A 15782-nucleotide genomic window follows, 5' to 3' on the forward strand; every position below is an offset into this window, starting at 1 on the left:
ATGAGCTGGAAACGATATAAAAATTAATCTTTAGTAAACAATTTGAATTTTATGGATAGAGATTATGTTCTTTGGGCTTCTACATTTCGAAAATCCAACTGAGTAAAACATTCAGTCGTGAAACTCAGTTTGAGATTTGAGTAAAAACTTAAGTTTGTTTCGAGAAATCGGGACCAGATTTTATGATGTAACTGAGTGAGTGAGTGAGTGAGTGAGTATGACGTTAGGCCGCTTCTAGCAATATTCACAGCAATAACACGGCGAGGGACACCAGAAAATGGTTTCACACATTGTACCCATGTGGGGAATCGAACCCGGGTCTTCGGAATGACGAGCGAACGCTTTAACCACGAGGTTTCCCCATGTCCAATGATTTTAATGGAGGGTTGTATCGATGCATTAAGCGATCTGGTAACTTGGTTTCCAAATCTAATAAATGTTTGGTCAACACACGAAGTACTTTCAGAAGCCTCCATGCGAATCCTAAAAGGTTAACATTTTATTGACGACATACAGGGGTTTTCCACTGCGTGGGCGAAAATGACTTATGAACGACCTTCACATTAGTGTACCGCTAAGTATTCTTACGCGCATGCTCAATTCTCTTCACATACAGTCACGTACGATTTCCATCTTTTGTAAAGAGTAATTTTAAGAAAGATATTATATCATAGAGATCACTAACAACGCAAAATACAATTATATTCCTTATGTATGATAATAATGACAGGGAAACATCCTTTGTTGATAGTTGTTAATTTTATTATTGGTTCTTTTCATTCCCATTTTCCCATTACACACTATGAAAAAAGAATGTATGACATTAAAATATAAACGTAAGAAAATAAGACAAATTCTGATGTAACAATAGATAAATAATGTAGAGAATATACATTTCCTAGGTATTATTATAAGTATTAATGATATCCAACTTTGTCTTACTTCTACAGGAATCGCCATAAAATTCAACTATGCTTGTCGTAAGAGGCGACTAACGGGATCGGGGTGGTCAGGCTCGCTGACTTGGTTGACACATGTCATCGGTTCCCAATTGCGCAGATCGATGCTCATGTTGTTGATCACTGGATTGTCTGGTCCAGACTCGATTATTTACAGACCGCCGCTATATAGCTGTAGTACTGCTGAGTGCAGCGTAAAACTAAACTCACTCACTCACTCACTCACTCTACAGGAATCAGTGTTTCATAGGGACAGTTGTGCCATGATCTGATTTGTATACAGCGAGCTGTTAATATGTGTTAAACAGGCAACCATTTAACGACTTTGCTATTTCAGCTTTGGCATGCGCATTTGGTGGTCAAAAGATAGCAACTCGTATTCTGAGTGAAGTCATTTGAAGTCATATCTTACGAGGGACGGTAAAAAGGTTATTGACAACCATTATTAAAAGTTGCAAGACAGTTGCGTTGATAGGTTTCCACATTTAGATAATTCATGAGCTGGTCACAATTGTTCAAACATCTAGTAGTAGTAGTCAGATGTACCCTATTGAAATCAATATTGTCCAATATTCCACTGTGGCAAATGGTCTGCTGAGTTGAGGCGTGGGCGTCCGATACTTGAGGGTAATCGTAGGTCGGATAGACCTGAGTGTGTCCTCACAAATGATATCATCCCTAGAGTTGAGATTGTTATTTGTGTCAGACCGGCGAGTAGAAGTGGGCGAAATAACGTTTGAATGTGGCATTTACTGCCGGGTAGCTTAGTGGTTAAAGCGTTCGCCTTAAGATCCGGGCTCGATTCCTCCAAAGGGTGCAATGAATATTTTACCTGTCTAAAGCGCAACATATGTCCCCGGAAGCTCTGTTTCTATTCGACATTCACATGGCAAATCCATAATCTTTCATGCACTAACGGTCACCGGATATGAAACTCGGATTCACCATATTGACCCGGAACGCAAACCAGAGCCAAAGCGTTGGAAACCCGTGACTGCTCTGGAGCCAGAGAAGTTCAAAAGTTATCTCTCAACGGGCACCTCAGTGGACTCTGTTTTTGCTGTTCCCAAGGAACTTTTGATAATTGGTTACAAACCACCTCAAACAGCAATCACTGGGGCCTACTCTGCTGACATAACGATGAAGCTGCGAAACGCAATTAAGGATATGCGCCAAGGGATATTAACTGCTGGTGGTCTGTTTCTTCATGACGGCATGCACAGAAGTAGTGTTCCTCAAGCCGTCGCTCATGATTGATAAACTTCGAGCAGCTGAATTATATCTGACCTGCCATTCAGTGATTAATATCTGTTTCGTAGTTTTTAGTTCCACTTGCGTGGGAAAAATTGTTTCCGTGATGACGAGCTGAAGACTCTTACAGAAGCTGTTTGGTATCCAGACCAGTTACAAGACTTCTGTTTTCATTGCACTGACAGCTTGTAGAATTATTAATACGCAAAGTGCCATGAAGTGCATTGAGACCATATTGCAAAATACAAATTTCTCTGCCGTTTTTATTTTGACTTTTGTGAACTTTAAAAACTTCAAAATGGAAGGGAAAATTACAGATTTTTTTACGCAATTTGAATATTGACCCTCAATGAAGTTCAACACCGTTGCGTCGAATTACAAATATTTCGCGTTTTCGGGGATTCAACAAAAATTACTAAATAAGGGACCAAGATTTGATCCTAAAAATCGTAACTTCTACTCACGAAACTTCGAGGAAATTGTGGTTGACAGTGTGTAGATATTTACCGCGAAATTCAAAGATATTAAGAGCAAACGACGACATTTAACTCGAGATTCAAAGATGTTGGAAGCAAACGACGACATTGTGCTGAATGTAAGATGTAAGTGATGATGTCGAAAATGAATATCAAGTTCTGCTCCCGCCCAGTATTTAGTTTACTTGAATTAGCTGAGTTAGTGAGCTTGGTTTTACGCCGCTTTTATCAATATTCCAGCAATATCACGGTGGCGAACAGAAATGGGCTACACACATTTTTCCCCATCAGGGGAATCGAACACGAAGTTTTGGCGTGACGAGCTAACGCTTTAACCACTAGGCTACCCCACCGCCCCTGCTTTATGAGACGTCATGTTAGACGTCATGTTAGAATATTTATCCTTTTTACGTCATACATATGAATAAATCAAGTAAAAAGTGCAAGGAATTCGGACTTTTTTTTATCATTTTGACATCTTCTATTCCGTATTTAACTTTGCCCGGAAATATATATCTGTTGATAAGCGGAGCATAACAGTCGCTGAACCTCGACGTATAATTTGTTTGACATACATATTAGGTATGTGACAGATGTCTGTATGAAATCGGTTCGGGAACAGACAACATAGTGATTGAATGCAGTGGATAAGCGCATGTGTCAACCGAGTCGGCGAGTCTGATCACCCGATCCGTTAGTCGCCTTTTACGTTTTACGTTTCGATACAGATCCTTGTATCGTTGTCAAGCAAGATACTGTTATGTTCAAGATACCTGCTTGACAACGATACAGGAATCTGTATCGAAACGTCGCTTCACCGTTATAAAGAAGATGTTCATCAACTCAGGGATGGTAGTGGTAGGGGAGCCTCAGGGGTATAGTGGTAGGGGAGCCTCAGGGGTGGTAGTGGGAGCCTCAGGGTGGTAGTGGGAGCCTCAGGGGTGGTAGTGGTAGGGGAGCCTCAGGGGTGGTAGTGGGAGCCTCAGGGGCGGTAGTGGTAGGGGAGCCTCAGGGGTGGTAGGGTGAGCCTCAGGGGTGGTAGTAGTAGCCTCGGGGTGGTAGGGTGAGCATCATGGGTGGTAATGGGAGCCTCAGGGGTGGAAGGGTGAGTCTCAGAGGTGGTAGTGGTAGGGGGAACCTCAGGGTGGTAGGGTGAGCCTCAGGGGTGGTAGTGGTAGGGGAGCCTCAGGGGTGGCAGTGGTAGGCGGAGCCTCAGGGGTGGTAGTGGGAGCCTCAGGGATGGTAGTGGTAGGGGGAGCGGTAGGAGGAGCCTCTGGGTGGTAGTGGTAGGGGAGCCTCATGGGTGGTAGTGGGAGGCTCAGGGCTGGTAGTGGGAGCCTCAGGGCTGGTATTGGGAGCCTCAGGGCTGGTAGTGGTATTGGGAGCCTCAGGGTGGCAGTGGTAATGGAAGCCTCAGGGATGGTAGCGGTAGTGGGAGCCTCAGGGGTGTTAGGGTGAGCCTCAGGTGTGGTGGTGTTAGTGGGAGCCTCAGGAGCGGTAGTGTAAGCCTCAGGGGTGGTAGTGGTAGGGGAGCCTCAGGGCTGGTAGGGGGAGCGTCAGGGCTGGTAGGGGAGCCTCAGGGCTGGTAGGGGAAGCCTCAGGGCTGGTAAGGGAAAACTGGAGATTACAGCGTTCGGTCGTTAGGCCGAAGACCAAGGTTCGATTCTCTATGTGGACACAGTGTGTGAAGCCATCTGTGGCGTCCGGCACATGACCCGGCACAAGGACACGGGGTAGAATAGGCCTTCAGCAACCCATGCTTGCCATAAAAGACGACTATGCTTGTCGTAAGAGGCGGCTAACGGGATCGGGTGGTCAAGCTCACTGACTTGGTTGACACATGTCATCGGTTCCCAATTGTGCAGATCGATGCTCATGTTGTTAATCACTGGATCGTCTGGTCCAAATTCGATTATTTACAGACCACCACCATATAGCTGTAATATTGCTGAGTGTGGCGTAAAACTAAACTCGCTCACTCACTCACTCACTCACTCACTCACTCACTCACTTTAACTGATCCATCAGTGAACCTTTCGAACTCATTTTATTACAATACTCATGGCATCGAATAAGAGTGTACATGATCCAAGTGTTTTGCTTTTTTTATTCGTTTCCAAGCTTATTCACAAGGCATGTATTGTACTGTCGGTGAATTTTTGAAGGAAATTTGTGAAGGAATAAACAAACACATAACTTTCATGTGTTTCCTTCTTCCTTTCCATGAAAATATTTGGGAGATAAGCATACTGTGTTGAGAAATCAGAGCTATGTAGCCAAATTTGTATAGCTCTAAATTTGATTTAGAACCGAACCGTGTTATTCAGATTTTAAACAAATACATAAGGAGTTGCAAAACTAGAGGTATATAACGCGATTTAATACCTGTGAATGACTTTGATTAACCAATCACAATCCAGTATTTACTGACGTCATGGTAGAATTCGGGATGTTTCAATCAAAGCTGAGTATTCTCTGGTCTTGACGTTCTTTGAATTCTACTAGCATTTCATGTTCATTCTTCACTTTTTTAATCCTGAACTGCAGTATTCGTCTAATGACTAATAATGACTAGGACCTTTACCTTAGTCAGTATATCAAGTACATATGTATGATAAGTCGTATACTGTTTGGATGGGGTTTATTTAATTGCCCCAAAGCAGATTCCACACCATCGTAGGCCAAGTCATCTGAGAAATAATTTCATAAAGACATGTCCATTCAAATGTAAAAGCAAATGTAAAAACAATTACCACAACCTAACAAGAAATCACAAAAAAGCAGAAAAAAGCAAAAGCAAATTGTTGTTCTCGAAGAAGTTAATACAGGCAGGGTCTCGTGTCAGCGATAGTTTGGGGTGAAATCGGTGAGTTAACCCAGATTGTTTCCAAGAAAAACGACTTGGACAGGTCAACCCGTGCTGAAATCACAGGTCAACCCGTATCATGTTTCAAACTCTACATTGGCTCTGTATGGATGGATTGTCTCTCACACGAACACAGCGTTTCATTTGCAGGTTTAATGCATTCAGACACAGACAATCCGACCCTTCTGATAATCTGATACAGTGAGGGCAAAACGCTATTGTTAGAACAGCAAAGTTTTTTTCATTCTAGGTCGTAATAATCTGAGATAAGTCCCATGGCCGTTGGTGGCACTGGAATGACATCCACCACGAGTGTCATCGCACAATGGTGACAATCTCTTTTTCCCAGAGCAGGTCTCTAGCATTATACTAGCCTATCGAGCTGGGATGATAGTTTAAATGAAATTGTTTATGTAAAAAGCTGGGGCCATTGGGAAAATAGATCATTTGTTGTGTTTATTGTGTTGCACATTGTTATTTAATGGCATTTAGAATACATTCAGACTTGTACAACTGCTTCCTCCTTGGTTACAATTATTTAAAGTACAAGTGTAATATTTGTGCTTGAGATCATACGTTGATCATCACATTGCCTAGCTGTATAGTGAGGTGCTTCATGCGTTTTGCTGTATTAATGATTGTAAATGAATGCATAAAGGCTTGTTCTTTTATGATAACCATTGCCAAAAGTAGAGTCGACTCCGATGTGCGGTGAGGTATCCCAGTGGCTGCAGAGTTCGCTCTTCCCGCCGAAGACCTGCTTTCGATCCCCAACATGGGTAGAATGTGTCAAGCCCACTTCTGGTGTGCTCCGCCATGATAGTGCTGAAATATTGCTGAAAGCGGCGTAAAATGTAACTCACTCACTCGTGGAATAGAAACAATTCCAGACGTTCACACAAAGGTGAGCGTACACCTTGGTCCTCCCACGACACCCATCATAGACACATGTAAAAACATGTCAGTAGTTCACAACTGTCAATACGGGAACACATCGGACATATCGTTTGCCACTGAACCGTCAAACTGACACATTAGCCATATGAGCACCATGATAGTTTTTGAAAAGATAACCCATTACTTGAACGTTGATAGTAATTATTACTCATAATTGATCAAGTTTACTGAACATTTATTTGTTGTTGTTTTTTTCTCATTGCAGATAAGATGGTACACGGCCAATTTTCCATATGTGTATAAGTTTTCCTCGGACAAACTACATGGACGATCCTATTCTGAAATTGGCGGGGAAAGGTAACCTCTCCCACCCAGACGATAACCTCACATGGTACCGCCCGGACACAATACACCAAGTTGCCCACTGCTTGACCTTATACTTCCAGCCAATTATATGCCTTTTTGGAGTCGTTGGGAATATTATATCGCTGATTGTTTTTTCGTCCAAAAAGCTAAGGACTGTCTCGTGTAATGTGTACTTGGCAGCGTTGTCAGCTAGCAACAGCGCGTTTCTGTTGGCCTTGTTCATTGTTTGGCTGGAGATGCTCGGAATACGACTAGTCCATCAGAATGGTTGGTGCCAGACCGTAATATTTGTGACTTACGTGTGCAGTTTTCTATCCATCTGGCTTATTGTGTGTATTACAATTGAGAATTTCATCATAACCTTTCATCTTCATGACGCACCCCGCCTGTGTACCGTTAGTCGAGCGTTGATAGTAGTTGGAGGTCTTACCTTTTTCGCTTTCTTAGTGTACGACTTCGCTTTATGGTCAACCAAGGAAACGGAGATTCAAAATACAACCTACTGTTTTGTGTCGGATGAATACGGCACCATTGTTGCAGTCCTGACATGTGTGGATGTGGTTATAACTCTCGTGCTGCCTTCAATATTGATCATCTCATTCCTCATAGCTATATTCATCAGGAACATATCCCAGCCTAATGGTTTCAGAACAAATTTGAGACGTGTCCTTACCCGTAAAGAAAGAGCCTTGTTACGTGTGACAAGACTTCTCTTTGTCATAACGGTTTCTTTCATGATATTTTCAGCTCCAAGCCATGTGAATAAACTGTGGTACCTGATTTCAACCCTAGCGACGGATAAACGTGAGGCGACTCAGAATGATAGAGTCACACAACATTTGTGCCAGTTAGTTTATTACACAAGTTTTTCCTGCAATTTTGTTTATTACCTCATATGGGGGAAGAATTTCAGACATGTGCTGTACAATATTATCAAAAGTATTGGCGAATGCTGTTGCAGACGTTTGCGACCACCTTGAACAATTCCTCTTAATGTTAAGCTATATATTTCGTCCAAACAATATGTGCTTTGTATATCACACGTGTATTATACAGCTTTAATATATACATCTTTGAATGGAAACGCCAGTGTTGATTTTCGATATCAATAAACTGTTACACTATTTTATTAATAACGGTCCTTGTTTTCATGTGACTGGGTGGTTAGTCATACACTATTTTATTAATAACGGTCCTTGTTTTCATGTTACTGGGTGGTTAGTCATACGCTATTTTATTAATAACGGTCCTTGTTTTCATGTGACTGGGTGGTTAGTCATACACTATTTTATTAATAACGGTCCTTGTTTTCATGTGACTGGGTGTTTAGTCATACACACACTTCATACTTTGATGTCTATGCCGCTCTTTCAGTTTCCTTGGAGATAACACTTCGTGTTTCTTTTTCCCGCATTTTTGATCGTGCTCGTTTGTATTACTTATCTTGCATTAGGTGCAAGATGATGACATCAAATAACAGTAAAATATGATGCATACGTCTGTCTCGGCATGTCCCACATTGTCAAACGTATTACAACAGGTGTAGGAACGTAAGTCGATTATAAGTTAACACCCAGAAATCATTTCGTGGCAAGCGGACCAGAATGCAACAAATGTCGTGATATTACAAGGAGAGGCATCTATTCGCACAATAGTATAGCTTTTACTCATTTTGTTGTTGGCTTGTCTTGTTGTCTCTTGATTTTTTTATGTTTGTTTGTTTTGGGGTTTTTTAATTAGATTTTGTACAGTCGTAAAACAGATGAATTTCGCTTTCTGATTCATTGTGACAAAATACGAAACTACTTACTCTCAATAAAAGTAGGGTTGTTGGCAAGACTATATGAACCAAAGAGTACTGGAACCATGTAAAGTCTGAAAGTCTGAGGTCCAAATATACTTTCTTTGTTTCCTTACATTTCCACATATATCTGTTTGAAGGTCATTTTCCCATTCCATTTTACAGGTATATATAACGGAGACTACAACTGGAATTCGTATATTAAAATATGTCTAATAGTGTGGGTACACGACTGTTTGGGTTCATTAAACCATAGACATTCCGATAACATGTCACTGTCCGGAACAACCTTTTTTCAGTTTTAATGACGTCTGAGAGCCCCTTGCTAAATGGGCGTTTTCCATGTTTTTATTTATAACTCTATAAATACCACTTAGTATTATTCAATTAAATATTTAGAAATAGATATATGTTTTCGTCCAGCTAAGACATTCAAAACGAAACCTAAGTCAGCTGAACGCATAATTTTCAGTTTGAATAAAATGCCTCTGTGATTCATGGATTTATGGAGAATTGTGAAACTTGAGGAACGTGCAGTGATCAAGAAGTAGCAGACAGCAATTGGCAGCAATTTTACATGACGCACTGCTATTTGAGAATGATCCTGTCTGTGAGTCTGGAGTAGGTTTGTCCTTGATTACAGGTACATTTGAGTATCTCTCAGAACAGATATGTGTCTTTAAAGGGCAATGGACATGTCAGGTTTTTAATGTCAAACCAAACACTAGATAGTAGTGGCGCATGGTTTGGGCAAATATCTTCCTCCGTTATGTTGCAGACCTGTGCTTATGAGGTACCTGTTTTGGTCCCTAAGTCCCGAGATCAGTCAGTGAATATAGAGATGATTAATTATATAATGGATACACCATTTAAGTAGCATGTATATTAATGGTGTAACAACATCATACACTGCCACAACTAACCTGGGAGGACATTCAGCAGGTTTACCTTCTCCATTCGTCCATTGTCCACCACGCTACTAATGCATCCACAATTTTATATTACCAATGTGGTCCCAGTTTGCAGCAGGTACGTGCAGTTTCTGTACCTTTGATCCGTTTCTAATAAGGTTGCATTTGACGGTAATACAAAGAGACCTCATCTGTAATTGTTGGCGGTCATTTGATGGGCATTTTGCAGGCACAAGTAAACTACCTTGCAGCACATACTAGAGAATGACGTAAGATGTTTGGAAATTATCAAGCGCCAAACTCGTCTGGGTCATTATTTACCATTTTTGCAAATGTGTGAAAAAAACAACAATGACATTTTCAACTTAACCAGACTTTAATTAAGCCGTAATATTAATGTCAATATCGCACACATCGCCACATGGACGTTGTCAAACGTCAGATGACGTTGCCCGTGACACGACGCCATTCCTCTGTCAGTGCCTGTTGAAGCTCCTGGACGTTTTGGAGAGGGTGTTGCCGAAGACGTCTGTTCAAGTCGTCCCATAAATGTTCAATCGGATTCATGTCCGGAGAACAAGTCGGTCAAGGAATAGCATGAGTCTTGAGTGGCTTGCAGTGTGGGGCCTTGCGTTGGCATGCTGAAACTACGTTGCTAGAATGGCAGAATGTTTAAGAATGGCAGAGCAACTGGTTCCAAAACTTGACGCCTCTATTGGTTTGTGTTTAGATTTCCCCGGATTGTCACCAAATCCGGATTTTCATCACCACAAATGCAACCCCATACCATCACGCCACAATCGCTGGAAGGATGAACCTCACGAACACAACCCCAGGCCAATCGTTCAAAATGAATATTTGAAGGAGAATGAAACTGAAGCGTCCTAAAATTTTGAAAAATGAGGAAACCCGATATTACAGAAAACAGGAACTGGTACATTAAGGGATGTGAAGACATGTCCACAAGCATAGACCAATTATAACCCGCATCTTCACGGGTCGTACATTTTGTACAACATAAGAAAATATGTATCATGAATATGCATAACGGACATTTCGTTCCATTTAATTATTCATTCGGTGGTATAAACCCATTTTTCGGAGCCGATGAATCGATGTGGTAATTGATGAAGAACCTGAAAGCACAGAATTGGTGATATCGAAGCTATTTAATGTCTTGCGCAATGTTTATTTGTGGTAGGTTTCTCGCCAGTGTATGGATTTGATGGCAGTCTGTGAAAAGGTTGTGCCGAAGGTTGTGACAGACCTGTGGAATGTGATAATTGATCCTGATGTCGTGCTAGTCGGGACACATATTGTGGCAGCACCATCCGACAGAGATCTGAATCTGATCAGGTGATATGTGGAATGTCATGTCCATGTGAGTGAGTGAGTTTAGTTTTACGTCGCACTCAGCAATATTCCAGCTATATGGCGGCAGTCTGTAAATATAATTCAGTCTGGACCAGACAATCCAGAGATCAACAGCATGAACATCGATCTGCGCTACTGGGAACCGATGACATGTGCCAACCAAGTGAGCAAGCCTGACCAAATGATCCTTTTAGTCGCCTCTTACGACAAGCTGAGTTGCCTTTTATGGCAAGCATGGGTTGCTGAAGACCTATTCACGAGTCTCATGTTCATGTTGTTATGCTCGACAGGGACTGTCAGATCTGTTCTGTGTGTTTTGTGTTCCGAGCAATATTCCATCTATATGACGGTGGTCTGTCAGCGAGCCTGACCACACGATCCATTTTGTCGCCTCTTTTGACAAGCATCGGTTCCAGAAGACCACTTCTAACTTCACGGTACTGGACTGTCAGAACTGACATCATGTATGAAATACCCCAAACACTATATAAGAGCGCCCTTCAGTTTTGCATTCTGATCTCCCTGAATATATTCGTTCTTGAACTAATCAAATAAGCTTTACTTGTGGGAATTATTCTTTTACTCGAACCGGGATTTTTTAAGTCTTAACACCAAGCAGAACTTTGACGTGATACAACATGCTACAAAGGTTTTATCAGATCTATACCCAGAGAGAGTAGCTGGACTAAATAACAGGTCATGTGGGATATGAATTTATACCTTTCAAGGTTTAATATCGATCGCGGACTTCATTTTTTTTATGTTTGCAACCGACAGTGATTCGCGGCTTGGAATGTATTCGTGCAACCTGGTCAGCTCCTGTCAGTAAGATATATGGCTTATTGCGCAGAGGATTTCTCGTCCAATTTGAAAGTCGGAAAGTCCCTCTCATGGTGTGTCCATCCACTTACATTTGTAACCTGTGAAACAGCATGACACATGCCGTGATTGAATTAGATGTCAGTGCAACATAGACTTTCACTGATACCCCCCATGGTTATTTCTGGCCAGGTCATGACGCCATGTGTCCAGATCTGGAATACACTCAGGTTGATTAAGTTCATTTAATCAGGTATCATGTAACGGAACAACAACCCTAATTCTAAAATGATCAGAAGAAACCAACTGCCCCCGTTACACATGCGTACTATCCGTGCAAAGACACCATTTTGTAAGCTGAATTCGTTTGAATCTTGAAGTTCCTGGAATTAGCCATCAGTCTACGCAGGAAATAACGATTACTCCGAAAGATTTCATATTCATCTTCCAGCGAATGGCGTCCAACACAGACATAATACACAACTGATACACAGTGAAGGGTTTAGTCAGTTGAGCAGTTGGATCTCACTCCATTAGATACTGAACCTGCTGAGCTAATACGGGACTGGTGACCCACCTTTATTGATTTGTTGACCAGTAGTATTGCACTGGTCACCCAATGTTATTGATTTGTTTCCAGCTAGCACTGGAATGCCAAACCACCTTTATTGGAGTATGGGACTGGTGACCCACCTTTGTTGATTTGTTGACCACGAGTATGGGACTGGTGACCCACCTTTATTGATTTGTTGACCACGAGTATGGGACTGGTGACCCACCTTTATTGATTTGTTGACCACGAGTATGGGACTGGTGACCCACCTTTATTGATTTGTTGACCACGAGTATGGGACTGGTGACCCACCTTTATTGATTTGTTGACCACGAGTATGGGACTGGTGACCCACCTATATTGATTTGTTGACCACGAGTATGGGACTGGTGACCCACCTTTATTGATTTGTTGACCACGAGTATGGGACTGGTGACCCACCTTTATTGATTTGTAGGTCACCAGTATGGGAATGAAAACTACTATTGGACTGCCCACGCTCTTACCGACAACTATGAAAGTAAGCATGCTTCTACATCAGTTGAAAATATCTTTATTTTAAGACCGGGAATATATTCCTGAAAAAAAAACAAGTTTGTAGGAGTACATTGAAGGACATCCGTAGAACCACTTGGCCAACTGGGGCAGTTTTAGCAGAAATCAGAAGGGCCAAAACCATCAGTCAAACTCATTATTCTGTTACAGCTACATGCAACTAGCCTGTGAGACAGTTGAACAAGGTACTCGATAAGCGTTAAACAACCTCAGATAAACTCATTGCTCTATAACAGGTACATGCTTCTTACAAGTGAGGCAGTTACAACATGTCCATGTGAAGGTCTCAAACAGTATCAGACACACGCATTGTTCTATAAAAGCTACATGTTACCAACCAGTGAGACTGTCAACACGGCACTCGGAAGGCTTCCAACAGCTTCAGACAAACCCATTGTTCTATCACAGCTGCATGTCCCAAAGGACAGGAACATCTCATTTGGCAGTGCAGGAACTGGCGATCTACCAGGGAACAGAATGGCTGTATCCGTATATGGAGTATTAAATTCGTTGCGTAATTCTTCTCCTTCAGGCTCAGTTATTTCCTAATAACGGCTTAAGAGACAGCCTCCAGTCTGTTTAACACTACAAGGATTTCCTGATATTTGGCGTGAATGCAGAATTTCAGGTAGCGTGTTGCAAATCTGGCAAGATTCGCTCCATCAGGACATTTTAAGGAAAGGCTCGAATTAGCGCCATTCCGTTCCGGCTATAGCACTGATCATGTGGCATTTCTTCTGTTATTTCTCAGGTCCTTGTCTGTATGCCTAAGAGGTTTAGCAAGCGCAACCTAAATCGGCATTATTTGGGAGGTGTCTGCTAAAAACAATGTGCACTCCCATTTCAGAGTCGACAGGTTTTTTTGCACGTGTAGAACATGAGCTCTGGAGATATGTATTATTTCTCTGTATTATATTTGCTAGCAGACATATATAGTTTTCCTGTTTATGTTTCACATGGAAAGAAATCATAAACATTAAATGTCAACTGCTTTGGATAAGCTGAATAGTGAATCTTGTCAGCCAGCAACGATGTATATAACGTACTTTCTCTCATCTTTCTACCGTAGTACAGTACCTGATTGTCTGCCTGTGTGTGTGTGCTCCCGTGTGTGTGCGTGTCTGAGCTCTGTGGGAAAGGTTGTGTATCGACGAAAACCTTAACATATCATCATCACACTCCTCATTTAGGCAAACTAATCAATACCCACATTTCCATCTAATCAATACCCACATTTCCATCTAATCAATACCCACATTTCCATCTAATCAATACCCACATTTCCATCTAATCAATACCCACATTTCCATCTAATCAATACCCACATTTCCATCTAATCAATACCCACATTTCCATCTAATCAATACCCACATTTCCATCTAATCAATACCCACATTTCCATCTAATCAATACCCACATTTCCATCTAATCAATACCCACATTTCCATCTAATCAATACCCACATTTCTATCTGCACATACACCTGTATCACCCAAAACTGTGTTCGACAGCAGTTATCGCTTGTGTAAGATCACACGATATCACCTAGGAGATGTAGTTTTGACAGTAGATTTTGCACAACGCCCTGACAATGATATGGCGTCATGACGTTGATGACGTCACAATACTATGACATCACTGCACTATAGTATAATGGCCGTGCTATGTTCAGTTTTCATTGAAAAATTATGAAGAATGATTTTGGATGATAAATAGAATCTCACCCTCGTGTCTACTGATATCAATTATATCAACACGTGTTGATAAAGATAAAAAATATCCTCGGCAAGCCTCGCATATTTGTTACTTTACCAACTCGTGTCGATATATTTGATATCAGTAGGCACGAGGGTGAGATTCCCTATGTATCATGCGATATTATCCCCGTCTACAGTGTCCATCTACATCAGCTGGACAAGAGGAAGTATGATTGTTTTAGATGAGTGTTAATGAATGGCAAGTTGGGTTGCACTTAACATTACCTTTGTACCTCACGACATGTAATATACATGCTTATAGACGTCCGACGAAACATTTATAACTTACCGCCATCAATGAGCCAAAGGGCACATGTGTGAGCACAAGAGAAATATTTACGTTGATTTAAGTATTCGAATTTGTAAAAGAGGCAGTTATGTCTGAACCTTGTCACAAACAATTTTCATCACTATAATTTGTGATTAACTCAAATGATGTCACGTCGAATTTGCCTTTAATTTCACTAGTCGGTTAATCTAGATTGGGTATGTTAATGTTTTCAAAATAAAAAGAAATTGTTTTCAGTTTTCATCAATCAAGACAGTTATAAAACTGAGGTCCATATATATGTGTCTCATGATAAACAAACATGAGTATTACCTGACACGAGCATGGCAGAACTATTTGTTGTACGTCAATTGTAATCACCATGCAAAGACACACAGAAAATGTCAGAGATTCTCCTACCAGAAATATCACAGACATTACAAAGGTCGCAGAACAACAGATATAGACATGCTGCTACATTCTTTGAAATCACAGGTATTGGCGTGAAGATCATAGGTTCAGTAGGTTAGTTAGTCAGGTGACGAAAATACACACACCAAAATAGACTGGGAAGGATACTGACTGACTTCGTGTTCCTCTGCTGAAAGCCAGCGGGCCTGCCTCCACTTCCCTCATTACCGTCGTCAATAATTGGCCGATCAGTGATTCCCATGAAAGACATTTTGGTGCCTCACAATGAACGCCCTGGAAGCAACTCTCTTTACCGGCAATTAGACGCCAACATGAAGGTTACTTCCACTTGATGTTCATGACCTATGACAAATTCCAGTTCTCCAGATCCGTGGCGTCAGCTTTTTATACCTGGCGATTAAGTGGCATTTCCTTTGCCATTTGACAAAGCTGTTGGCTAAAGATAAAATCAGACCGTTACTGAATTTGTTCAATAGTTAGCAAGGCGTTGTGACATT

The 15782-nt window shown here is 41.4% G+C and overlaps 2 protein-coding genes across 2 annotated transcripts in view; one reads left to right on the top strand and one right to left on the bottom strand.

The window, feature by feature from the left end:
- The window catches only part of LOC137282584 (C-C chemokine receptor type 5-like), a 46435-nt gene extending 38484 nt beyond the window's left edge, over positions 1-7951 (top strand). The window contains exon 2 of the mRNA XM_067814355.1: positions 6715-7951. Within this exon, the coding sequence (XP_067670456.1) occupies positions 6743-7795 (1053 nt within the window). The 5' untranslated portion in view covers positions 6715-6742 and the 3' untranslated portion in view covers positions 7796-7951. The remainder of the gene's footprint in view (positions 1-6714) is intronic.
- On the bottom strand, positions 3826-6370 carry LOC137280994 (uncharacterized). Its single transcript, XM_067812164.1, has 2 exons — positions 6352-6370; positions 3826-4220 (listed from the first exon to the last, which is right to left on the bottom strand). The coding sequence occupies exons 1-2, from the start codon at positions 6368-6370 to the stop codon at positions 3826-3828; spliced, it is 414 nt and encodes a 137-aa protein (XP_067668265.1).
- Positions 7952-15782: the final 7831 nt, after the last annotated feature.

This window comes from Haliotis asinina, chromosome 4 (assembly GCF_037392515.1).
Source record: "Haliotis asinina isolate JCU_RB_2024 chromosome 4, JCU_Hal_asi_v2, whole genome shotgun sequence".
In the NCBI taxonomy this organism is placed as follows: domain Eukaryota; kingdom Metazoa; phylum Mollusca; class Gastropoda; order Lepetellida; family Haliotidae; genus Haliotis; species Haliotis asinina.